The sequence below is a fragment of the Oryx dammah genome, unplaced genomic scaffold, assembly GCF_014754425.2.
Source record: "Oryx dammah isolate SB20612 unplaced genomic scaffold, SCBI_Odam_1.1 HiC_scaffold_17, whole genome shotgun sequence".
In the NCBI taxonomy this organism is placed as follows: domain Eukaryota; kingdom Metazoa; phylum Chordata; class Mammalia; order Artiodactyla; family Bovidae; genus Oryx; species Oryx dammah.
This window is the reverse complement of record NW_024070201.1, coordinates 58,766,286-58,793,946: the sequence shown is the minus strand read 5'-3', so window position 1 is coordinate 58,793,946 and position 27,661 is coordinate 58,766,286. Positions and strand designations below refer to the sequence as shown.

The window sequence follows — 27,661 nt, the reverse complement described above, 5'->3', positions numbered from 1 at the left end:
GCCATAAATATTTCCCTCACAAACAGGTCTCAGACAACAATCCTTCCCGTGGCCTCAAGCTGCGGCCTATGTGCTCATTCTGGGACATTCTTTGTAAAGATCCTTGAACAAATGCCAGTGGTTACTTTATAGATTTTCTGGGCACAACTGTAGAAGGCTTTGTGCTTTCTCATGCTTCTCTCAAGCACCTTAACATTCTTTCCAGCCAAATAGGAAAGAACAAGTCAGAATCACAAGGCCTAACTCCTTCATCCCGGGGCCGTGCCTGCGAGATGAGGAGAGGGGGTTGGGGCTGTGCCTCCATTTTGTCAGTAATGCCTCATGCAGCTCCCGACATAAAAGGTCACATGGGTGACAAGGAGACAACACAACTATGTGCTTTGCTGTCTGAACAAACTGAGTAACAGATGCGCAGTGACGAATCATTAGCAGGATTTGAGAAGTAATCTGACTCGTCACTGATCTTGAAGTACATGTGTTACATACTGATTTGAGAGCTAACAGCTAGCAGGAAGTTCGTACTTCATGGAACTACTCACAGTTAACATATCACAGTAACTGAAATTTTAACTGTTGCTGTTAAGGAACTGGTTTATTTAATTATCAGTGCCATGGAAATTTATGGACATGGGAGTTGTACAGAGGACTGCCTATACATTACTTTTTTACATTGACCCAGAAAGGCTTGAAGAGCTGACTGCTGAGTAATAGAACAGTCCATCTAAATTTACATCAAATAATTCTTAAGGTACCCAAAAGGCAGTGTTAGTGCACACTGAGTACATATGTGTCATTTGACAAAACCAACTTTAACATGTATTTTAGAATTACAGAACTTTAGAAATACAGAAAGGGTCACAATCGGACACCACAAATTATCCAGCATGTTTGTTATGAATTATTTCTCCTCCTTCAATTTCAATTTGCTCATACAGCCACTTTCGATCACAGCGGCATTCGGCACCACATTTGGTAGAACCGCAGGCAGGACAAGCATAGAAACAGCCTAAGCAGTCTTCATCGAGGCAGTCACAGAGGTCCATTCCACTGAAAATCAGGAGACCCTGGCTATCGTAGACCTTACTCTTTGCCGGGATCACCTGTCTGTAATACAAAACACAAGTTATACACTTCATGCATATTTTATTTCTGAATATTTAGTTGACAATAAGGTAATTAAAAAAATGTAAGGGAGATAAAATGTTTTAGATTGTAGATGAAACTTTGCCAAACTGATACATGGCTTACCTGACTCAAAGTTACTCTACAATTAAGTTAACAAACTGCTTGTGAGAAGGTCCTCTCTTGTAAAGGGTTGAAACATATCCAAAGGAATGCAGGCGAAATGTGTCCAAAAATAATAATATAGTTGCTAAAACTATTTATCCCTTACCGAAAAGAAAAGACTAAGTAATAGTGGTACATTTTATTAGCAACCAATCTCTTTACTGCTTTGTGAACATAGCTTTATTTTTATCACAGTATACCATCCAGCTGTTTTTTATACTGCAATTAATCTGTTTCTTGTTCTCTGACAGACTAGCAAATCTGGCCTAAAGCACCTAATGACTCAATGGAAAACCTTCACAGATGGAATAATGGCCTGTGTAAAAAATAATTCTGAATGATTACATTAACATTTGTCAATTTGTATTTTAGAAATGCTCAATTTAAAAAGTCATATTCTAAACGATTTAGCTTTCTTGTTCGTTCTATTAACTACACCAAAATTGTTTCTGTTTTGCTGTGCTTAGAAGTTCAGTCATGTCTGTCTCTCTGTGACCCAAGGGACTGCAGCCCACCAGGCTCCTCGGTCAATGGGGATTCTCCACGCAAGAATACTGGAGTGGGTTGCCATGCCCTCCTCCAGGGGATCTTCCCAACCTAGGGATTGAACCCAGGACTCCTGCATTGCAGGCAGATTCTTTATTGTCTGAGCCACTAGGGAAGCATAAGTAATCCTTGCTTGAGGACATTCTATATACAAGGACTCTTTCTCTTAGAAAATGCGTGCTAAGTCATTCAGTCATGTCCAGCTCCTTTATCACCCCATGGACTACAGTCTGCCAGGCTCTGTCCATGGGATTCTCCACGCAAGAATATGGAGTGGGTTGCCATGCCCTCCTCCAGATCTCCCCAACTCAGGGATCAAACCCATGTCTCCTGTGGTTCCTGCATTGCAGGCAGATTCTTTACCACTGACCCACCAGGGAAGCCCATTTCTATTTTAGACATTAAAAAATAAAAAACAACCTTGCATTCTCATAAAACTTATGTTTTAGTTGCCACCTATAGAGCAGACATACAAACAATGTATTAATGCTTTTCAAATAATTATTTTAGTTATAAGAAATATAGTATGCTTGAATTATTTTAATTACTGTGCCAAAAAGATTATATAAATTCACTTCATTGAGACTTTCTTAGAAACAAAATTTTTAGACTGGAAGGGAACACCTTAATTTTCTATGAGACCCTTGGGGGTTCTTACTAATTCCAGATTATCGAATTTAAACTATCTAACCAGAAAATTCAAAACTTGTAAGAGAAAGATAGGAAAACAGTACAGATGTGAGGCAAGTTAACATATGACTTAAACAACACATAGTGTACCTGTCTGAACCAGCTGTTGCATTTTTGGTAAGCCTTCTTTTTTCTCTTTTACCAGTTTCTGGAGCAAATTCAGTTTGCTTTCCTGGGTTTGCAAACTGTAATGACCTCAAAGCTTTAGCAGTTCTTCCCTGAATAAAGGTTAACAAATTATTAACTCAAATCTTAATATCAAACCATACACAGATATTTCACTTCTTCCCTGAATAAAGGTTAACAAATTATTAACTCAAATCTTAATATCAAACCATACACAGATATTTCACTTAACATTAATCCAGATTATTTCTTAGCTGGGAAGACAGTCTGGAACTCGCAGAAAACAAAGAAAAAAGTTTTAGTGCCCAAATGTAACAAAATTTATCCTGGGTCCTGGAGCTATGCCTTTGAGGGGATAACAAAAGCACTACATATAATTTAAAATTTTAATTATCTTTTAATTTGGTTAATAGAAAGGAGAAAATTGAGAAAATATGCCAGCAGCAAGAATTATAAATTGCTTATAAATAGAAAACTTGAGAAGTCCTCCTTTGACATACCAGCCCTTGTTCTACACCACACAGCTTTATGAAATCTTAAACTGTTCTGCTAACGGTTAAATAATCTAAATGTAGGCATGTGAATAACGAAGAGAGTTATAAGATATTTAATACTTACAATGTAAAAATGTATGCTTTTTGACAGTAGGGAGTCCTAAAATTAGCCTTGACCATAACAAGTAAGAATTCAGAGCTAGATGCAAAGGAAATTCACAAGCATCTTAAAAACCCAGATAAGAATGGGATAGTGCCAAAGTCAAAAGAAAGGCTGAAATAAGAAACAATTATTTCAAGTCACTTCTGAAGTTCCTTTTAGAGCAGCAGTTTTCAAGTCTTTCATAAAAAAGGGAATTCATTCTGCTGTATTTCAAACCCTTGCTGGCAGGCATAAACTACTGAGTTACTTCTGTATCAGAAAAAGAGCTAAGATTGTTAAGCTCTGGCAATGCCAGAATGTCTTAGCACTAGGAGTTGCTGTTTGAAAGTCTAGGGAATATTATTCTTTCCCCAAGCCAACACTCTTTACCATACAATCTGCGTTTACACAAATATTTAGAAAACATCATCTATTTTTCCCTCCCCAACTTTATATTCACTGCATTCAAATCCATCCCTTGCCATTCTAGTGGAATTGGTTCCACTATCAGTTCTGGATACCAAAATGCTAGGCGGCTGCTCAAGCCCCAGTGTTGGCCCTCTGCGGCTTTGGATTCAACCAAGCACAGACTGTAATAGTACTGTACTGACTGAAAGCAGTCCACATATAAGTGGACCTGCAGAGTTCAAACCTGTGTTGTTTAAGGGCCAACTGTAATAAACTGATATAAATAATTTCTTTATAATTAAATAAAACCCTACACTGTAGGAGTAACGGATAAAAAACTGACTCTACATACATCTGAGTCAGGTTTTCTTTTCTGCCGGTCTTCAGAATCAACATCCACACTTCCATTGATTATCTGGGTACATTTTGGACAAAGCTTCCAACCAGGTACAAGCTGTCTTCCAAATTTTGCACTCAGAAAAGTGGCATCATCTAAATCGATTACATGTAGATTTTTTTTGGCTAGTTTTTTGTGTATGTTAAATGGGTCACAACATGACTTCTGCAGATCTTCAAATCTGTCGATGTAAACCTTTGCATGATGGAAGCAAATTGTATTGTTCCCAGAGAGTGTCATTCCAGTTCTCAGCTGAAGTAGAAGCATGTCATTTGATGACAATTCTTGCAAAGTCTTGAAACCTGTATGACGAGTATAATAGGTTTTATGGCACTCATTTGTGGTCCGAAGCTGGACTCCAACTGAACATGGATCCATCATGCTTGATTCTAGTAAATCTCCTTTTTCTGATTTTCGCCTAGAGATTACTCTCTAGCAGATCACCCTAGAGAAAACATTAAAGAGAGTCAGATTTGTGCTGCAAAAATTTTATCTGGGAAGCTGAAAAAGCATTTGAGAAAATTCAAGGCCTGCATAATAAAAAGAAAACCCTTAGCAAGCAAGGAATAGAAAGGCATTTACCAAAAGCATACAAAAACATAAGAGAACAATCGTGGCAAGTGTGACTATAGTAAAGATGTCAATTCTACAGGAATTTCTCCGTAAATTCAGTATGATTCCAGACCAAATATCACCAGGTATTCCACACATCCCCCACCACCCAGAATTTAGGAATCTGGTCTATGGAAAAGTAAAGGTTCAAGAAAGCCAAGACAATCTTGAAGGAAATCAAAATAAGATATTTATTTACTATAAAGCTATTATCATTAGAACAATGTGTGGGATCTCTCAGGTATCACTGTTAGGGTAGAATTATTTACTATTAGATAAAATAAAGGATGCTCAGTTAAATTTGAATTTTAGATAACGCATAAACAATTTAAATTATATCACAAATATTGCTAAAAAGTCATTTGTTGCTTCTCTGAAGTTAAAATTTAACTGGGTTTCCTCCTGTATTTTATTTGCTAAACTTGGCAGCCTCATTTACAGTGCCTTCCCCTCCCCATCTTCCAGTAAGTAGAGATCTTTCTTTGGTGCCAGGTCCACATTCTCCCACCTCTTCCGTGCTGCTAAAAGAAAGCTGAACTACCGATGAACAAATTACAGGACCTCCTCAGTTAAAAATTAAAGTGCCCTGTCTGCAAGAAGACAAGACCAGCTGCAGTACAAAATGTATTTTTCACACTGCTTAAAGCTCCATGGCATACTGGAATCATTCACTTGAGTGAAACTGTCATGATATAAGTGTACACACCTGAATCAAAGCAGTTTTACATTCAAACATTGCTTTAAAAAATGAAAAAGAAAAAGATTAGCTCAAGGAGCACAAAATTTCAGGCAGCGATTTCAGTGGCTGCTGCCTGCTTTCTAACACCTGCTGCCTCTGGTTATCCTCCCCTATATTAACTCCCAACGTCCTCCCTTCTCTTCCCCTCCCTTAGGCTAAGGTTCCACCATGAGTTCTCAGAATTTGTTTCTTTTGCTCACTTAGGCCTGTGCTCTGGCAATGTCACCCACAATTAGTATTTTTTTCCCTTGGAGTGGTAGTCTAGTAGCCTCACGCTGCTCTCTTCACGTGCAGCATGGTGCTATGTTTGCCAAGGCTTCCCAAGGTGGCGCGAGTGGCAAAGAACCTGCCCACCAATTCAGTAGACATAAGAGAAACGGGTTCCATCATGGGTTGGGAAGATCCCCTGGAAGAGTGCAGGGCAACCCACTCCAGTACTCTTGCCTGGAGAATCCCGTGGGCAGACGAGCCTGTCGGGCTACCACACATAGCGGGGCAAAGAGTCAGACACGACTGAAGCGACTGCACAACACAGCACAATGTCTTCCTTAAATACATTACTATTTATTGTCCATGAACTAGTACTAGCATCAGCGGGGAACTTATTAGAAAAAAAAGATCTTAGTAAGGCCCATGCACTCACTGAATTAGAACTGCATTCAAAAAACAAATCCCCAGGTGATATGTAAGCACATTACAGTTTGAGACGCACTACTGTAGATAATTCAATTAACAGAACATTCACCAAGCATCTTCTATATTTACAGAGTACATAAAAAAGAATAAGAAACACACACAGACATGCACTTGCTTTCTAGGAAGTCTAATACTTACGGGAAGATTATTTGCGAACGGGAGAGGGAGCTGTAAATCTCAAAAACTAGATTTGGAGAAAAATACCTGGCTTCAATGGAAAGCTGCACTGTTGAGAGTCCAACCTTCAGGCTGTCACATTCCCATTATATGCGAGCTCTGAGTCTTTCACTGCCTTTTACACTTGACAACTATATAACTAACAGCAATGCAGAACAATTATTGTCCATATTCTGGTAAATTCTGTTAGAGGTACAACTGACTCCCTTGGCCCACTGTGGAAGAAGACAGTGTTGCCTCTACTTGCTCATTTATTTCAATATTCCTGATCAATAAATGTGTCTATCATTGGAACTGTTTATAACATCTTACCAATCCCCTTGTTAATAAGGAACACAAAAACCAGGTACTACTGATTTTATACCAGTGTCCCACTCACAATTTTACTTCCTCCCTCTTTTTTTAATGGAAAATACGTTAAACCTAGGAAAAGTTTAATTTCCTCCAGCCAAGTCACTTGGACCAGCACAATACCTAGTATTTCTCACAGAAGGAAAAAAAAAAAAATCAGCTTCTTATGGGACTGGATGAAAACCATATAACAAATAAGCCCTAAACGTGTTCATTTAGACCTGATTACTTTAGATTGGTTTTCCACTCTCCCCTCCCTAACCTTCTTTCAGGAAAATTTCACTATGGTACAAGTGAGATTGGTCTGTAAGTATTTTCAAACTACACTTAGTGATGTAGGATTATTAATTCCTGAAAGTCAATGAGTATCCTAAGGCCTTCCTATATAAACGTTTCAATGAATTTTATTTGTACATTTAATTATTTTCCACTTCAAATAGAAAAATGCCTTTTAACAAGTTAAATTTTACCTGAGACCTGTACTCCTGGTTCTCGAACAGGCTTGCCTAAAGAAACCCTCCTACTCTCTGTATGGCTTCTGTGAGACTCAAGAACATCCCACTGTTTACCTATGACCAGAACAAAGGACCTCCAAATCCCCACTGTCTCATTTATAAATTTATGAGTAATTAGCTGAACTGCTTGCTGAAATAATCAACTGGAACAAAATTGGAAAAATAATAGCTAACCATATTTTAAGTTTCTCTCCTTCCTCTAGGCCCCTGAACTTTGGTATAACCTCAGCCAGAGCCAGCAAAGAATCCCTCCAGAGAAAAAGCTGGCCTCAGGCTTCAACAATCTGGGATCTACAATCAGACCAAGCAGTTCTGTTCCAAGCACTGTTTACGCCTCCCCTGAGAAGCTGGTAAATCTTTTGGTCAGAGAATTCTCTCCACTGCAATAATCTCTTTTCCCCTCTGGCAATAATGCTTTCAATAAAGGCTCTCCCTACTAACTCCGGATTTTATTATTTGACCCTTTCTTTAAAAAGTTCTGCATTCTCAATTTTCTCTTGCTTTAGAATTGCCAATACTTTCCCCTCAGTAACTAAACAGTATGCTTTGTGATTCTAAGATTAACTTTCAATATTTTTATAGCACTCCCAGAAGAGTTGAGAGAGAAAGAAGTAAATATAGATTTGTTAGACTTCATTCTTCTATACCTGAGGTAGTAAACACAAGTACTGGATATTTGCTCCTCATATGATGTGAACACTGACAGCTCAGGGAATATGCCTTTTTAAAAAACTGAGGTACTGACACAACATTATATTAGTTTCAGATGTACAATGAAACAATACAATATTTGTATATATTGCAAAATGATCAACACATTTAGTTAATATCTGTCACCACAGTTACAAATTTCTCTCTTTGATGAGAACTTTTAAAGTCTACTCCCTCAGCAACTTTCAAATATGCAGTACAGAATTATTAGTCATCAAGCTGGATGTCACATCCCACTACTTATTTACTTTTGACCCCCTTTTCACCCAGTTTGCCCACCCTGACTCTTTGCAATGGCAATTTCCAATCTGTTCCTTTAATCTACCAGTTTGGTTTTTAAACATAACAATTTAAATTTATCTTTTCTAGATCCCTTGAAGTTTTAAGCATGTTCTCTTGCTATCCATTACCCAACGCTAAGGTAGGTAGGTTAGGTGCACTGAAGAAGTGGCCTCAAACAAGGCCACAATGCTAGCAGGTTTTCCTAATACCATGAGCTCTAGGACCTGATCACAGGCCTCCTACGGGGGTTAAAGCAGGACCATCACAATCATTACTACCATTAATGATAGCAGAGGGACACGGGAAATAATTAGGGAACTCATTTTTTTCTTCCCCAAACTATAGGGGAGATATGACAATATGTTCTAATATGCCAGTTTCCCTAATACAGCCTGTGCTTTGTTACCACTCTTCAAGTTAATAGGAAAAAAAAAATCACATTAAGAGGAACTTTAACCAAACAAAAAACTTAAAAGTTGACCTAAAAATACAGTTAAGAATCTTTCCCTTTCATGAAAAATGTCTTTTTTCAGTATAGGGACAATTTATAAGGCATTTTCCCATTTACCTTTTATTTAATTAAAAAAAAAAAAATTCCATTCACTCCTCCTATGCAAATCAGCAGGTTCAGGCATGGGTGAGTAACACTCCTGAGAGTGCACACACACGTCATGCCTCTTGCAACTGCAACTTTTTGTGCCCATTATCTTCAAATGCTACCTATAGGACATGTGAATGGGTACCAAGAGAAGGGTTAAATGGCTAAGTGAAACAGTCTTAAATCTCAAGACCCAGGCACCATAAAGTGAACTTTAGACAATAACACAGCCCACAGTATCATTTAAAATATTTGGGAGGTTCCAGTCAAAGATGACAGTGTAGAAGACCCTGAACTTATCTCTTCACATGAACATGCTGAATTTGTACCTACATAGAGATCAATTCCTGCTGAAGAAATACTGAAGGCTGCAGAACAAGTGATAAAAGCATCATATAGAGGATGGGTAAAAGAGACAGAGACATGGTATCTATGGGAAACCCATCCCCAACAAGGGTCTTCAGTAGGGAGGAATATCATTAAGGAGCCTGTACACAGACTTGCCCATCCTGGGACAGAGCAAAAAAGCAGCTGTTTAACGGGCACCTACACTATCATGAAGGGAAATCATTTACTAACCCTAAAGTGCTGCCAAATGAGCAGAGAACTTCTGAAACTGTATCTGCAGTCTAAGGTACCAGAGGGAGAGGCGGGTTTGATCCCTGGGTCAGGAAGATCCCCTGGAAAAGGGCATGGCAACCCACTCCAGTTTTTGCGTGCAGTATCCTATGGACAGAGGAGCCTGGCGGGCTATAGTCCACAGGGTTGCAGAGTCCGACACGACTGAAGTGACTTAGCACGCGTGCTTGTGAATTTATATATATATATATAAATGTGCACACATATGTCATTATTACATGTCAATATATATGAACCTATGGTAACCACAAACCTACAACAGATACACAAAAAACAGAAAGAAATCCAAAAGTAACACTGAAAAAACAAATCATCAAACCACTAGGGGAGAGACCAAGAGAAGAACCACAAAAACAACCAGAAACAATCAACAAAACGGCAATAGGTACATGGAAAAGTTCAGTTTTCATTCCAATCCCTAAAAAAGGCAATGCCAAAGAATGTTCAAACTGTCACACAATTGCACTCATCTCAAATGCTAGCAAAGTAATGCTCAAAATTCTACAAGTCAGGATTCAACAATACATGAACCGTGAACTTCCAGATGTTCAAGCTGGTTTTAGAAAAGGCAGAGGAACCAGAGATCAAATTGCCAACATCCGCTGGATCACTGAAAAAGCAAGAGAGTTTCAGAAAAACATCTACTTCTGCTTTATTGACTATGCCAAAGCCTTTGACTGTGTGGATCACAACGAACTGTGGAAAATTCTTCAAGAGATGGGAATACCAGAGCATATGACCTGACTCCTCAGAAATCTGTATGCAGGTCAGGAAGCAACAGTTAGAACTGGACATGCAACAACACACTGGTTCCAAATAGGAAAAGGAGTATGTCAAGGCTGTATATTGTCACCCTGCTTCTTTAGCTTATATACAGAGTACATCATGAGAAACACTGGGCTGGAAGAAGCACAAGCTGGAATCAAGATTGCCAGGAGAACTATCAATCACCTCAGATATGCAGATGACACCACCCTTATGGCAGAAAGTGAAGAAGAAATGAAGGGCTTCTTGATGAAAGTGAAAGAAGAGAGTGGAAAAGTTGGCTCAACATTCAGAAAACTAAGATCATGGCATCTGGTCCCATCACTTCATGATAAACAGATGGGGAAACTGTGAGAGACTTTATTTTCTTGGGCTCCAAAATCACTGCAGATGGTGACTGCAGCCATGAAATTAAAAGTGCTTCCTCCTTGGAAGGGAAGTTATGACCAACCTAGAAAGCATATTAAAAAGTAGAGACATCACTTTGTCAACAAAGGTCTGTCTAGTCAAGGCTATGGTTTTTCCAGTAGTCATGTATGGATGTGAGAGTTGGACTGTGAAGAAGGCTGAGCGCCGAAAAATTGATGCTTTTGAAGTGTGGTGTTGGAGAAGATTCTTGAGATTCCCTTGGACTGCAAAGAGATCCAACCAGTCCATCCTAAAGGACATCAGTCCTGAGTGTTCACTGGAAGAACTGATGCTGAAGCTGCAGCTCCAAAACTCTGGCCACCTGATGGGAAGAACTGACTCATTTGAAAAGACTCTGATGCTGGGAAAGATTGAAGGAGGGAGGAGAAGGGGACGACAGAGGATGAGATGGTTGGATGGCATCACCAACTCAATAGACATGAGTATGGTAAACTCTGGGAGTTGGTGATGGACAGGGAGGCCTGCTGTGCTTCAGTTTATGGGGTCACAAAGTGTTGGACTCGACCAAGTGACTGAACTGCACTGAACACACATACCTATCAATAATCACTTTAAATGTAAGGAGATTAAATGCACCACATAGCGTAGGTGACTGGATTAAAATAAGTCCCATTTATATACTGCACAATAATGTTTCCCTGGTGGTTCAGGTGGTAACGATTCTGCCTATAATGTGAGAGACCCAGGTTCAATCCATGGGTCTGTAAGATCCTCTGGAGAAGGAAATGGCAACCCACTCCAGTATTCTTGTCTGGGAAATCCCATGGACAAAGGAGCCTGGCAGGCTATAGCCCAAGGGGTCACAAAGAGTTGGAGACGACTAACACTTTATCTCAAGAACGACTAACACTTCGATATACTGCACAGTGTTCGTATTTAAACAACTCAGCAAACCTTTCAGGTCTACAAACTCCATTTGTGATTTGTCTCTATTCCTAGGGTCCTTAAAGGTCAAAGAGAACAGAATACCTCGAATTCAACAACTGAGGGATTGTTTACAGACCAAGACGAATGAGTAAAGCTCTCTTTATTTTACCTGAATTCTGGATGTGGTCAAAACTGTCAAGCAGTACTAACTACTCCTGGAGATGAACAGTACTTTAATTTTTTAACAGTACTTCAATTTTTAAAAACAGATTAATCAACAGTACTTAATACTATTATAATACTATGGAGAAGGAAATGGCAACCTACTCCAGTATTCTTGCCTGGGAAATCCCATGAACAGAGGAGCCTGGCAGGCTACAGTCCATGGGGTTGCATAAGAGTCAGACAAGACTTAGCGAGTGAACAACCACAATTAACTTAATACTCAATACAGATGTTGGCTAAGTGATTGTGATCTTGAATTGTAAGCTAATGTGTGGAAAACACTCACCTCTTCCTAGAAAACAAAAATCTGGACACTAAGCACGGCATTATTTGTTCAAATATCACAGACTGCAGGCCAAACTACACTACCTGAAAATTTCTGTTACATTTTAAGTCTTTATGTTGGAGCTTCCTTGGTGGCTCAGCTGGTAAAGAATCCTCCTGCAATGCAAGAGACCTGGGTTCCATCCCTGGGTTGGGAAGATCCCGGGAAGAAGGCGGACATGACTGCGTGACTCTCATTTTCCCTGTTCTCTTTGCTCGGAAGGCCAGGCAATGCTAATTAGTCCTTCAAGACAGTGTCCCCATATTCACCTTTCTGGCATGCCTTACTCAAATTCTATTGTTACAGATACTTTTTCCTCTGTTTGAAACTTTGCCTCTACTACTTCTCAGCTGTTGGAAGACAGGAGCTATATGGTGTTATTTTCTGTATCACTTAAGCCCAAAGAAGAAGGAAGTTCAGGGACTTTCCTTTTTATAGCACTCATCACAGGCTTTCTTCTTTCCAGTTAGTTTTTTCCATTATATACTAAGCTCTATGAGGGCCAGGAATCATCTGGGTCCTGTTACAGCTGTAGCCTCTCTACCACTGGCACATAGTAGATAACATCTTTCAAATGAATCCATGTTCCTCAAACTGCCAGAATCTCACACGGAGAAGGCTGAATTGCCCCCAAATCAGTATAACCAGATGCTCAGGTAGGGATGCAACTATCCCTACCTCAATCCTGTGGGTGTGAGGGCATTCCTCCCACACACCCTTCCCTAGGGGCTTCTTTTCATTAGAGCAGTTAAAAGTCCTTAACACTTTCTTTGTTGTGTTAGTCACATCCAGACTCTTTGTGACCCTGTGGACTGTAGCTCAACAGACTCCTCTGCCTATGGGATTTTCCAGGCTGACTGCTGGAGCGAGTTGCCATTTTCTTCTCCAAGGGATCCTTCCAACCTAGAGACCAACCCGCATGTCCTGCATTGGCAGGCGGTTTCTTTACCACTGAGCCATCTGCCAAGCAACACTTTCTTTAGCCTGATTAGAATCCCAACCTCTTTCCTTCCAAACACTGAGCCTGGGAATACCTACTCCACAATCATGCAACTTAAGTTTCATCTTTTATATTTTTCAACAAATGATTCCCCTCTGGGAAACTAAAAATTTTAGGAATGACAAAGTATGGGAAGCCTTGCTAAGAACAAGATTGTAAAGGTAAAAGTATAATTTTAAAAAGTGAAAGTCGCTCAGTCGTGTCAGACTCTTTGCGACCCCATTGAGTATACAGCCCATAGAATTCTCCAAGCCAGAATATTGGAGTGGGTAGCCTTTCCCCTCTCCAGGGGATCTTCCCAACCCAGGGATCCAACCGGGGTCTCTTGCATTGCATGCATAACTATCCTAATTTTCACCAGCTGTTTGAGAATGTTGTAAGCCACCAGATACAGCATATGAGCTCCTATTATGTTCATGCTGCTGCTGCTGCTGCTGCTAAGTCGCCTCAGTCGTGTCCGACTCTGTGCGACCCCATAGACGGCAGCCCACCAGGCTCCCCCGTCCCTGGGATTCTCCAGGCAAGAACACTACCGGGATGGAGAAAAGAACACTATTCGACTTCCAGCCTCAACCAAACAGCTGAAGGTTCTGATTTAAGAAATAAAACCCAAAGAGCAGACAGATAAGCAGTGGATGGGGTTCTAAGCCACAAAAGCTCTCCTCTAAATAAGACAAACCTTAAGTCAAAGTTAGGAGGGCTCCAGGTCTCCCCAAGAGAGGCGACAACCCGCGGAGTCGACAGGAACCGAGCTTGACTTCGACATAAGGGGCCGCAGATCGACCGGAGGGAGAGGGGGTCGCTGCAGGGCCGCAGGCCGCGGAAGGCCCCAAGAACGCAGTTGAAAATTCCACTCACGTGTCCAACGTGCTACCCACTCCTCTGCTCTGGGACCCTCCCTCAGCGGGCCCGGGACCCCCTCCCACCCAGGAACGAGTCTCCATGCCCCAGACCCTCCCCTCTATCCCCTGTTTACCTTTAACTCGAGCTCTCCACCGACCCAGTGCGCACCGCACCCGCCGCCTCTGAGAGTGGCCTGGGTACGCGCTTTTCAACACTTCCTGGAGTTTACCACCGAGAGAACGGCGAGCGAGGCTAGAGAGGCTCAGCGCTACCATAAAGAGAAGCCCGAAAGAATCCTAGAGGGGAACCGAGCTTGGCGGCCTCCGGGGCGGAAAGGGCGGGGCAGCATGTATTGGCGAATGATTCAAGGTGAGGCAATAGTTGCTTCCGAAGCTGACGGAATTTTTTTTTTTCTTTGACATTAGGGAATTGGGCGGTGCCTCGGGTCACCTTTACCAAGATGCAAGTTCCGCTAACTTGAGTTGTGTTCGCGAGTTTCTACGTCTGTGCGTGATGCAGAATCTTTGCACCCCAAGCCTCCTAATCCCTGTAGGAGAAGTGAATGAATTCAAAACACCTTAAGAACGCTCTCTGAGGTCTCCCATTTTATGATTTACTTCATTCAAGCGAAATATATTCCAAAATGCATCCCCTTGGTTATAAACTATAAGAATGTGTATGCTCACTGGCTCAGTCGTGTCCGACTCTTTGTGACCCCGTGAACTGCAGCCTGCTGGCGCCTCTGTCCATGGGACTCTTCAGGCAAAAATACTGAAGTGGGTTCCCATTTCTCCTCCAGGGGCTCTTCCTGAACGAAGGATCGAACCCTTATCCCTTCTGTCTCTTTACCACTAGCCCCACCTGGGAATCCCATTATGAACTACGAGAATAGCTGTTTATTACTTCGAGTGAAATAGGATGCCTCCCAGGTGGCGCTAATGGTAAAGAACCCGCCTACTAATGCAGGAGACATAAAAGATGCGGGTTCGATACCTGAGTTAGGAAGATCGCCCGGAAAAGGCATGGCAACCCGCTCGAGTGTTCTTGCCTGGAGAATCCCATGGACAGAGAAGTCTGGAGGGCTGTTGGATACGACTGAAGAGATGAAACATGCACACACAAAGTGTAGGAACCAGGAAGACACTTGCAACTTTTCTAGTGTCTTTCTTGTATCCTTATTGTCTGTACCAATCAGGAGCTCATTAATTTTTAAAGCCTGGCTTGGAGAATTTTGAGCATTACTTTGCTAGCGTGTGAGATGAGTGCAATTGGGAGTTAGTTTGAACATTTCTTTGGCATTCCCTTTCTTTGGGATTTAAGGGCTTCCCTGGTGGTGCAGAGGTTAAAGCATCTGCCTGCAATTTGGGAGACCTGGGTTTGATCCCTGGGTTGGGAAGATTCCCTGGAGAAGGAAAAGGCAACCCACTCCAGTATTCTTGCCTGGAGAATCCCATGGATGGAGGAGCTTGGTGGGCTACAGTCCATGAATCGCAAAGAGTCGGACACGACTGAGCGACTTCACTTTCTTTGGGATTGGAATGAAAACGGACATTTTCTAGTCCTGTGGCCACTGCTGAGTTTTCCAAATTTGCTGGCATATTGAGTGCAGCACTTTCACAGCATCATCTTTTAGGATCTGAAAAGGCTCAACTGGAATTCCACCACCTCCAGTAGCTTCCTAAGGCCCACTTGACTTCGAATTCCAGGATGTCTGGTTCTAGGTGAGTGATCACACCATTGTTGTTATCTGGGTCATGATGCTCTTTTTTGGATAGTTCTGTGTGTTCTTGCCACCTCTTAATATCTTCTGCTTCTGTTAGGTTCATACCATTTCTGTCCTTTATTGAGCCCATCTTTGCATGAAATGTTCCCTTGGTATCTCTAATTTTCTTGAAGAGATCTCTAGTCTTTCCCCTTCTGTTGTTTTCCTCTATTTCTTGGCATTGATCACTGAGGACTGATGCTGAAGCTGAAACTCCAATACTTTGGCCACCTGATGGAAGAACAGACTCATTGGAAAAGACAATGATGCTGGAAAAGATTGAAGGCAGGAGGAGAAGGAGAGGACAGAAGATGAGATGGCTGGATGGCATCACCAACTCGATAGACATGAGTTTGAGTAAGCTCCGAGTGTTGGTGATGGACAGGGAAGCCTGGTGTGCTGCAGTCCATGTGGTCGCAGAGAGCTGAGCGACTGAACTGAAGTGAATTTTTAAAGCAGATTTATTCACCTGTAATTTTTGAGAGCCCTCCATCTCTTAGCTGAAGAGGCTAAGCCTTCAAATATTTTCAGGTAGGGGTAGGAGGACCCCCGTCCCACCCTGCTCTGCCCCACTAACCAGCCTATAAGGCAAGCGCAGAGAAAAAGAGACAGGGCAAGGCAGTCACAGAGAAAGATTTATTATAGGAAGAAAGAAGAAAGAGACTGGCCTTAGAGAAAAACCAGTGCCCTCTTTTTAAAGCCAATGCTTCTTATACCCTATTGATAGGAAATTGTGCCCCAGAGGGAGGGAGCCTCAGTTTATCTTTAGCCCACAGCTGGGGTCTTGTGGTCATGTAGTCGAAGGGGTCTCACTGTTGAGAAACTGGTACCAGCAGGGAAAAACAGGATATTGCCATCCAGGAAAAATAGAATGCCCACCAGGGCAATGTGGCCAATATGACTTTATTCCTTGCTTGTCAGGTCACCACAATGGGCCATATTTTAACTATATGCTATGAGCCCCTTGTGAACCCTAACACAGCCAAGTGAAAAACCGGGTCAGGGAAATAAGAGCCACCAAAGCCAAATGTTCTTGATTGTTGTTCTAGTTGCGAAGTCTTGTCCCCCTCTTTGGTGACCGCATGGACTCTAGCCCACCAGGCTCTTCTGTCCATGTGGTTATCCCAGCAAGAATAATGGACTGGGTTGCCATTTCCTTCTCCAGGAGATTTTCTGGATCCAGGGATGAAACCCTTAGCTCCTGCCACATTTCCTGTATTACAGGCAGATTTTTTTTTTCTTTATTTTTTTTTACTACTCAGCCACCAGGAAACACCTACTGTCAATTGTTTTCTGCAGTGAATCTATTGTTCTTCCTAACATCTCCTTAATTTTCTGAATGTTGAGCTTTAAGCCAACTTTTTCACTCTCCTCTTTCACTTTCATCAAGAGGCTTTTTAATTCCTCTTCACTTTCTGCCATAAGGGTGGTGTCATCTGCATATCTGAGGTTATTGATAGTTCTCCCAGCAATCTTGATTCCAGCTTGTGTTTCTTCCAGCCCAGCATTTCTCATAATGTACTCTGCATATAAGTTAAAGAAGCAGGGTGACAATATACAGCCTTGACGTACTCCTTTTCCTATTTGGAACCAGTGTGCTGTTCCATGTCCAGTTCTAACTGTTGCTTCCTGACCTGCATAGAGATTTCTCAAGAGGCAGGTCAGGTGGTCTGGTATTTCCATCTCTTTCAGAATTTTCCACAGTTTATTGTAGTCCACACACAGTCAAAGGCTTTGGCATAGTCCATAAAGCAGAAATAGATGTTTTTCTGGAACTCTCTTGCTTTTTCGATGATCCAGTGGAAGTTGGCAATTTGATCTCTGGTTCCTCTGCCTTTTCTAAAACCAGCTTGAACATCTGGAAGTTCATGTTCATGTATTGATGAAGCTTGGGTGTTCATTGGAGGCACTGATGCTGAATCTGAAACTCCAATACTTTAGCCACCTCATGTGAAGAGTTGACTCATTGGAAAAGACCCTGATGGCTGGGAGGGATTGGGGGCAGGAGGAGAAGGGGACAACAGAGGATGAGATGGTTAGAAGGCATCAGCGACTTGGTGGACATGAGTTTGAGCAAGGTCCGGGAGTTGGTGATGGACAGGGAGGCCTGGCGTGCTACAAGTCATGGGGTTGCAAAGAGTCAGACACGACTGAGCAGCTGAACTGAACTGAACTGAACTGAACACCTCCTTACTGCTTTGAAGCTAAGCAGGATTTTGCCACTCCCTGATTTACACCAATTTTGGAAACTAAGAATGGGAGAAAGGCAAGAACAATGGGTAACCTCCTCAACTGTGTCTGTAGGTGAATAGTTCTTTTAGTAGTTACTTTGCTAAGTAACTTAGCACTTTGCTAAGTTATAATGAGAGAAAAGGGATGAAATTTTATTCCTGTTCTCAAAGAGTTCATAGACTAATGAGACAGAAGGATAAATAGCTAACACCACAACTGTAGAAACAAAAGGATATCAACAGGATAAAATGAGATGTGCTAAAGCAGGAGTATTCTAGAAAGAGATTAAAGCCTGAATTAAATATCCAGCAAAAAGCAAGGGGAAAGATTTGGGGTAAATTGACACACTTAGACTATGGTGCAGGCAAGTGGAAGGGCAGCGTCATCTGAGTTATGAGTTATACAGTGTTCATGTGTTTGCCACATCAGCCTTTGCCACTGATGATATGATTATGAAGACTGGGGTTAAGGTTACAGCAAGGAGGCCCACAAGTAGAAAGTACTTTGGGGTAATGGCACACACCTGCTCTGTTTGTTGTTTAGTTGCTTAGTCATGTCTGACTCTTTGCAACCCTATGGACTGTAGCCTGCCAGGTTCCTCTCTCTGTCCATGGGATTTCCCAGGCAAAAATACTTCTGTGGGTTGTTATTTCCTTCTGCAGGGGTCTTCTTGACCCAGGGATCAAACCCACATCTGCTGCATTGGCAGGCAGATCTTTACTACTGTGCGACCAGGGAAGCCCAGTAGCAGTGGATACTGTGACTAAAAATGACATAAGATCATGAATGTAAAAGTCATAGCAGTGTGCACCATGGAAAAAACTTCTGCTCTAATGACACTTTCATTAATGGAAATAGAACCTAAGTTGGTTCATTTTGCTAATTGCTATCAATTCTGAAAAGAACTAGTGGGAACAAACTAAGCTGCTAGATTATCTGTGCCTATGGTTTGCCATGTGCTTTGCATTCTCTAGGCTTCAAGTTCATAGCGGATCACATCCAGGTAACTCTGTGGTTAACCCACTTCCACCATGTGTGCTCTGTTGGATGAAAGTGAAAGTGAAGTTGCTCAGTCGTTTCCGACTCTTTGCGAGCCCATGGACTGTAGCCTACCAGGCTCCTCCATCCATGGGATTCTCCAGGCAAGAATACTGGAGTGGGTTGTCATTTCCTTCTCCAGGAGATCTTCCCAACACAGGGATCGAACCCGGGTCTCCCTCATTGCAGGCAGATGCTTTACCATCTGAGCCACCAGGGAAGATGCTTGGTCATAACCAGAGCTTACTAATTAGCCTGACGAATAGACGTGTGTGTTGTTTGCATTTCTTGGATAGCGCATGTATGAGACGATACTAGGTGTTGCCTGTGGATGATTGATTTAGGGGTGACATAGCTGTCATCCTAGAGATGGCATAGTTATTCATATCTTTGTTTTTCCATTCCTATTTGACTGTAAATGATGCTCTGTTCCATATTTTTTATTTATTTTAACTTTGGTATGCCTTATAGTTTACTAACTTACTATGTATATTTAACACAATTCTGTCTATGTTTCACAAAGTACATGCTTACTCATATTCTATATATAAAACATTCTAGGAGTTTTGCTTTTATCTTTTAAACTGCTAGTGTACTTAACACTTCTGACTAACACTTTTTCTAACTTTCATCCATCCTTCAGACAACTGCAAGGAATTCAGTATAGCTGGGGGTAGGAAGCTGGCGAGGTAAGTAGAGGAAAGAATACCATTTTTAAGCCACATTAGAGATAATTAGATTTTATCCTGGAGAAAACTAAAACTGTAAAGACTGTGAAGAATAGGTAAGAGGTATTGTCCTGGGTGGGGCTTCCTTGGTGACTCAGACAGTAAAGAATCTGCCTGCAGTGGAGACCTGGGTTCAGTCCCTGGGTTGGGAAGATTCCTTAGAGAAGGGAATTGCTATCCACTCCAGTATTCTTGCCTAAAGAATTCCATGGCCAGAGGAGGGCTACAGTCCATGGGGTCACAAAGAATCAGGCACAACTGAATAACTAATATGTTCACTTGTTCACTTCTTCACTTCAGCATCCGGGGCGGGGGGTTCAGGTGGGATCTCTTGCCCTAATAGAAGTGATTAGTAGTAAGGACATTGATTAACTAATGCAATGGCTCTGTGGAGTGAGAGGTGATTCCTTTGCCTTCAAGACATTTGGTAATGTCTGGAGACATTTTTGGTTATTCCACCTAGAGGGTGCTATTGATAATCTAATGGGGTGGGGACATGGAAACTGTTAAACACCCTACAGTGCACAAGAAAACCCATCACAGCAAAGAACTACCTGGCTCAAAATTGCAGTGTTGCCAAGATTGAGAAACCCTGAACTAAGGGAATTAAGAAAGCATAGAGAGGATAGAAGTTAAGCAAGCAGATTTGATTGGGTTTTGTAACAGATATGTATGTATATGTGAGGAGGAAGGTAGTATGCAAAAAGAACTACACATTAGGGAAAACATGAAGCATTAATATGAAATGGGTCCCAAGTTTGGGATGAGATGACCTAGCACCCCAAAAGAGATTATGGAATATGAACAAGGATGGATTCTTAGTAATTATTTTCCTCCTCCTCTTCTCCTTTTGTAAGCTTTCATATTGAATTTTGACATGTCAGACAGGAATACACAAGTCATAGCTTGATGAATTTTTATATCTGAATAACCACTACCCAGGTCAAGAAATTCCACTATCCCAGAAAATTTTTTTATGCCCCCACCCCTAGTTGTTGTCATATGTTGCCAAAGGAAATAAGCATTCCAAAACTTCTTTTACCACAGACTACCTTTGCCTGTTTTGGGAATTGTATTGAATGTATGCTTTTCTGTCTGTCTTCCATGATACAACATTATATCTACCCCTATTGTGTGTAGCAGTAGTTCTTTGTCATTGTTGAATCATATTTCTGTTACATGAAGGTGAGAAACTTTTATTTTATCCATTTCATGGTAGATGTACATTGGATGGATCTTATCTGTGGCTTTTACAAATGATGCTGCTGTGCACTTTCTGTCTTTTGGTATGCATATATTCTGCACTTTGTGTGAACATGTGTAGTGGACATATAGTGAAAAGTGGAGTTGTTGGATCATAGGCAGTGTGTATGTTCAGTCTGAGTGGATACTGCCCAAGAGTTTTGAAAGTTTTTTGCTGAACCACACAAAGACGCTGGGATTCTTGGCCTCCGGGGAAGAGGAATTCAATCCGGGGCCAGAGATGAGGCTTGATCGCCCAGAGCTTTTGTGTAATAAAGTTTTATTAAAGTATAAAGGAGGTAGAGAAAGCTTCTGACATAGGCATCAGAAGGGGGCAGAAAGAGTACTCCCTTGCTAGTGTTAGCAATGGAGTTATATGCTCTCCAATGAATCCAAAGAATGTCTGGAGGTTGTAAAGACCTCACCAGACCTACTCCTATAATTTACATTTTAAGATAACAGGATTAGCCAGAAAGTTTAATACAGAGACTGTCCTCAGGCAGGATACATTATTGTTATATAATCCTTGTAAAGACCAGACCTACTCCCATAATTTACATTTTAAGATAACAGGATTAGCCAGAAGGTTTAATCCAGAGGCTGTTCTCAGGCAGGATACATTATTGTTAAATGCTCCTAAGGAATGTAGAGGAAAAACAAGTTTGTCCTTTCTTCCTCCTTGAGAATTCCAGACCCCTCTGTCCTTGGGGACCCCTAGACTTTTTATCAACCTGCCTAGGAAATGACTCTCTCAATTTCCAAAGTGGTTGCATCAATTTATACTCCTTCCAACTCCATATTACACTCCTAAACATGTTCCTAGCACTTGGGATTATCAGTTGTTATTGTGGTTTTTCATTTTAGTTATTCTGAAAGCTGCATAAGTACTTTTTTTTTTTTTTTAATACTAAGTTGGGGTTTCCCTGATGGCTCATTGGGTAAAGAATCTACCTGAAATGCAGAAGACGTGGGTTCAATCCCTGGATCAGGAGATCCCCTGAAGGAGGAAATGGCAATCCATTCCGGTATTCTTGCCTGGAAAATCCCATGGCCAGAAGAACATGGCGGGCTATAGTCCATGGGGTCGAAAAGAGTCAGACACCACTAAGCGCAAGCACTGGTGTGGGGATGGGGGACACTAAGTTGTTTCAGTGTACCACTTGGGGCTCAAGACAACTCTCGAATGACTCTAGAATTAGATGCCTGGTTTAAATCCTAGATCAGCCACTTATTAGTGGGATAACCTATGGAAGCCACTATAGTAACTTAAGCTTCAACTTCTCATCTGTAAAATAGGGATAATATCATCTGCCTTATATGGTTGTGGGAAATACATACATATACATACACACACACACACACACACACACACACACACATATATATATATATATATATATATATAAAACTTCGCTGGTGGCTCAGACAGTAAAGTGTCTGCCTAAAATGTGGGAGACCCAGGTTCAATCCCTGGGTCAGGAAGATCTCCTGGAGTAGGGAATGGCAACCCAATCCAGTATTCTTGTTGGTCAGGAGGGGCGGCCATGAGGAGACAGCCCTCGTCCAAGGTAAGGGGCAGTGGCTTCACTTTGCTGGAGCAGCCGTAAAGAGATACCTCACGTCCAAGGTAAGAAAAACCCAAGTAAGACAGTAGGGGTTGCGAGAGGGCATCAGAGGGCAGACACATTGAAACCATAATCACAGAAAACTAGTCAATCTAATCACATGGACCACAGCCTTGTCTAACTCAATGAAACTAAGCCATGACATGTGGGGCCACCCAAGATGGGCAGGTCATGGTGGAGAGGTCTGACAGAATGTGGTCCACTGGAGAAGAGAATGGCAAACCACTTCAGTATTCTTGCCTTGAGAACCCCATGAACAGTATGAAAAGGCAAAATGATAGGATACTGAAAGGGGAACTCCCTGGGTCAGTAGGTGCCCAATATGCTACTGGAGATCAGTGGAGAAATAACTCCAGAAAGAATGAAGGGATGGAGCCAAAGCAAAAACAATACCCACTTGTGGATGTGACTGGTGATAGAAGCAAGGTCCAAAGATGTAAAGAGCAATATTGCATAGGAACCTGGAATGTCAGGTCCATGAATCAAGGCAAATTGGAAGAGGTCAAACAGGAGATGGCAAGAATGAACATTGACATTCTAGGAATCAGCGAACTAAAATGGACTGGAATGGGTGAATTTAATTCAGATGACCACTATATCTACTACTGTGGGCAGGAATCCCTTAGAAGGAATGGAGTAGCCATCATGGTCAACAAGAGAGTCTGAAATGCAGTACTTGGATGCGATCTCAAAAACGACAGAATGATCTCTGTTCATTTCCAAGGCAAACCACTCAATATCACGGAAATCCAAGCCTATGTCCCAACCAGTAACGCTGAAGAAGCTGAAGTTGAACGGTTCTATGAAGACCTACAAGACCGTTTAGAGCTAACACCCCCCAAAATATGTCCTTTTCATTATAGGGGACTGGAATGTAAAAGTAGGAAGTCAAGAAATACCTGGTGGTGGTGGTTTAGTCACTAAGTTGTGTCTGACTCTTGAGATCCCGTGGACTGTAGCCTGCCAGGCTCCTTTGTCCATGGGATTCTCCAGGCAAGAATACTGGAGTGGGCTGCCATCTCCTTCTCAAGGGGATCTTCCTGACCAAGGAATCGAACCTGGGTCTTCTGCATTGCAGGCAGATGATTTACCAACTGAGCTATGAGGGAAGCCCAGAAACACCTGGAGTAACAGGCAAATTTGGCCTTGGAGTAAGGAGTGAAGCAGGGCAAAGGCTAATAAAGTTTTGCCAAGAGAATGCACTGGTCATAGCAAACACCCTCTTCCAACAATACAAGAGAAGGCTCTACACATGGACATCACCAGATGGTCAACACTGATATCAGATTGATTATATCCTTTGCAGCCAAAGATGGAGAAGCTCTATAGAGTCAGCAAAAACAAGACCGGGAGCTGACTGTGGCTCAGTTCATGAACTCCTTATTGCCAAATTCACACTTAAATTGAAGAAAGTGGGGAATACCACTAGACCATTCAGGTATGACCTAAATCAAATCCCTTATGATTATACAGTGGAAGTGAGAAATAGATTTAAGGGACTAGATCTGACAGAGTGCCTGATGAACTATGGACTGAGGTTCGTAACATTGTACAGGAGACAGGGATCAAGACCATCCCCATGGAAAAGAAATGCAAGAAAGCAAAATGACTCTCTGGGGAGGCCTTACAAATAGCTGTGAAAAGAAGAGAAGTGAAAAGCAAAAGCAAAGGAGAAAAGGAAAGATATAAGCATGTGAATGCAGAAATCCAAAGAACAGCAAGGAGGGATAAAAAAGCCTTCCTCAGCAATCAATGCAAAGAAATAGAGGAAAAGAACAGAATGGGAAAGACTAGAGATCTCTTCAAGAAACTTAGAGATACCAAGGGAACATTTCATGCAAAGATGGGCTTGATAAAGGACAGAAATGGTATGGACCTAACAGAAGCATAAGATATTAAGAAGAGGTGGCAAGAATACACAGAAGAACTGTACAAAAAAGAGCTTCATGACCCAGATAATCCCGATGGTGTGATCACTCACCTAGAGCCAGACATCCTGGAATGCAAAATCAAGTGGGCCTTAGAAAGCATCACTACAAACAAAGCTAGTGTAGGTGATGGAATTCCAGTGGAGCTATTTCAAATCCTGAAAGATGATGCTGTGAAAGTGCTGCACTCAATATGCCAGCAAATTTGGAAAACTCAGCAGTGGCCACAGGACTGGAAAAGGTCAGTTTTCATTCCAATCCCAAAGAAAGGCAATGGCAAAGAATGCTCAAACTACTGCACAATTGCACTCATCTCACATGCTAGTAAATTAATGCTCAACATTCTCCAAGCCAGGCTTCAGCAGTATATGAACCGTGAACTTCCAGATGTTCAAGCTGGTTTTAGAAAAGGCAGAGGAATCAGAGATCAAATTGCCAACATCCACTGGATCATCGAAAAAGCAAGGGAATTCCAGAAAAACATCTATTTCTGTTTTATTGACTATGCCAAAGGCTTTGACTGTGTGGACCACAATAAACTGTGGGAAAATTCTGAAAGAGATGGGAATACCGGACCACCTGACCTGCCTCTTGAGAAACCTATATGCAGGTCTGGAAGCAACAGTTAGAACTGGGCATGGAACAACAGACTGGTTCCAAATAAGAAAAGGAGTATGTCAAGGCTGTATATTGTCACCCTGCTTCTTTAACTTATATGCAGAGTACGTCATGAGGAACTCTGGGTTGGAAGAAGCGTAAGTTGGAATCAAGATTGCCAGGAGAAATATCAATACCCTCAGATATGCAGATGACACCACCCTTCTGGCAGAAAGTGAAGAGGAACTAAAAAGGCTCTTGATGAGAGTGAAAAAGTTGGCTTAAAGCTTAACGTTCAGAAAACGAAGATCATGGCACCTGGTCCCATCACTTCAATGCAAATAGATGGGGAAACAGTGGAAACAGTGTCAGACTTTATTTTGGGGGACTCCCAAATCACTGCAGATGGTGATTGCAGCCATGAAATTAAAAGACGCTTACTCCTTGGAAGAAAAGTTATGACCAACCTAGATAGCGTATTGAAAAGCAGAGATATTACTTTGCCAACAAAGGTCCGTCTCGTCAAGGCTATGGTTTTTCCTGTGGTCATGTATGGATGTGAGAGTTGGACTGTGAAGAAAGCTGAGTGCTGAGGAATTGATGCTTTTGAACTGTGGTGTTGGAGAAGACTCTTGAGAGTTCCTTGGACTGCAAGGAGATCCAACCAGTCTAACTTAAAGGAGATCAGTCCTGGGTGTTCATTGGAAAGACTAATGGTGAAGCGGAAACTCCAGTACTTTGGCCACCTCATGCGGAGAGTTGACTCATTGGAAAAGAACCTGATGCTGGGAGCAATTGGGGGCAGGAGGACAAGGGGACAACAGAGGATAAGATGGCTGGATGGCATCACCAACTCAATGGATGTGAGTTTGAGTGAACTTCCAGAGTTGGTGATGGACAGGGAGGCCTGGCTTGCTGCAATTCATGGGGTCTGAACTGAAGCCATAAAGATATTTAATTAAGCATCTTGACCTTTAAACTGATTGGTTAAAAGTGACTTTTTTTAAAGGTCAGGAGCCAACAAAAATGTACAGATGAGTACTGGCAATGATATAGAACTGCTACAATCCCTGCCTTTTTGAGGACTCTTTACCCCTCTCAATGTCTATGTTGAGAGCTTTGTTTAGTTCAGTCACTCAGTTGTGTCTGACTCTTTGTGACCCTATGAATTGCAGCATGCCAGGCCTCCCTGTCCATCACCAACTCCCAGAGTTCACCCAAACTCATGTCCTTTGAAAGCTTTGTATTTCCTTCTATTTAATAAATCCTACTCTATTGCTCCCATGAGTGTTTCCTTGTTCATCATGCGAAAGCTGGGCTGGATGAAGCACAAGCCAGAATCAAGATTGCTGGGAGAAATATCAATAACCTCAGATATGCAGATGACACCACCCTTATGGCAGAAAGTGAAGAGGAACTGAAGAGCCTCTTGATGAAAGTGAAGAAGAGAGTGAAAAAGCTGGCTTAATACAGCATTCAAAAAACAAAGTTCATGGCATTCAGTCCCATTACTTCATGGCAAATAAATGGGAAAACAATGGAAACAGAGAGAGACTTTATTTTTGGGGGTCCCAAAATCACTGCAGATGGTGACTACAGCCATGAAATTAAAAGATGCTTGCTCCTTGGAAGAAAAGCTATGACAAACCTAGATAGCATATTAAAAAGCAAAGGCATTACTTGCTGACAAGCGTCTGTCTAGTCAAAGCTATGGTTTTCCAATAGTCACGTATGGATATGAGAGTTTGACCATAAAGGAAGCTGAGCACCGAAGAGTTGATGCTTTTGAACTGTGGTGTTGGAGAAGACTCTTGAGAGTCCCTTGGACTGCAAGGAGATCCAACCAGTGCATCCTAAAGGAAATTAGTCCTGAATATTCATTGGAAGGACCAATTGTGAAGCTGAAACTCCAATACTTTGGCCACCTGATGCAAAGAGCTGACTCATTTGAAAAGACCCTGATGCTGGGAAAGATTGAAGGCAGAAGGAGAAGGGAACAACAGACAATGAGATGGTTGGATGGTATCACCGACTCAATGGACATGAGTTTGAATATACTCCAGGAGTTAGTGATGGACAGGGAGACCTGGCGTGCTGCAGTCCATGGGATTGCAAAGAGTTGGACACAAATAATCGACTGAACTGGATAATTATGTTTGCTACTATTTCTAAACTGCCAATTATGTTGTATATGGAAGCACTGGAGTGATCAGTCCACACGTGTTCTGTCTTTCATGACATGTTATGGTTTAGTCTTAAAAGATGCATGTTAAACTGAGAAATAGAGGTGTTATTTGATATTATGTCTCCTGACTTCCCTCTCACCACTTTGTACTCTTCTTCCTTGAAACAATATTTAAGAGTTAACTGATATAAAGAAATGTGACTTAGGGAATTCAACTAATGACTGGACAGTGGAACAGATTGAAAGTGCATTTTTAGCTGCTTCTGATTTTTCTCATTTCAAGCAAAGATTTCAGACTGTTGTGGGGGTGGCGTGGGGAAGGAAATACAGATCTGTTCACAGCTGCTACTCAAAATTCTAGCCATATAACCAGGAGAGAATTTGCCTCAAATTAAAACCCTGGGGCTTTTCATTGCCATCATAATCATTAATATATCAATTAAGATTCATTTGGGTATCC

The 27,661-nt window shown here is 41.7% G+C and overlaps 1 protein-coding gene across 3 annotated transcripts; it reads right to left on the bottom strand.

The window, feature by feature from the left end:
- Nucleotides 1-573: 573 nt before the first annotated feature.
- Nucleotides 574-14,139, bottom strand: LOC120876833 (ADP ribosylation factor like GTPase 14 effector protein). 3 transcript variants are annotated; one of them, XM_040258924.1, is made up of 4 exons: nucleotides 14,004-14,139; nucleotides 4,046-4,535; nucleotides 2,614-2,741; nucleotides 574-1,104 (listed from the first exon to the last, which is right to left on the bottom strand). In XM_040258924.1, exons 2-4 carry the CDS (start codon nucleotides 4,469-4,471, stop codon nucleotides 876-878), a joined length of 783 nt encoding a protein of 260 aa, XP_040114858.1. In that variant the 5' UTR covers nucleotides 4,472-4,535; nucleotides 14,004-14,139; the 3' UTR covers nucleotides 574-875. The 3 variants fall into 3 exon arrangements, with proteins under 3 accessions (XP_040114858.1, XP_040114860.1, XP_040114859.1); XM_040258926.1 differs by having other exon boundaries at nucleotides 13,701-14,074; XM_040258925.1 differs by having other exon boundaries at nucleotides 789-1,104; nucleotides 13,998-14,139.
- Between the last annotated feature and the right edge of the window lie 13,522 nt (nucleotides 14,140-27,661).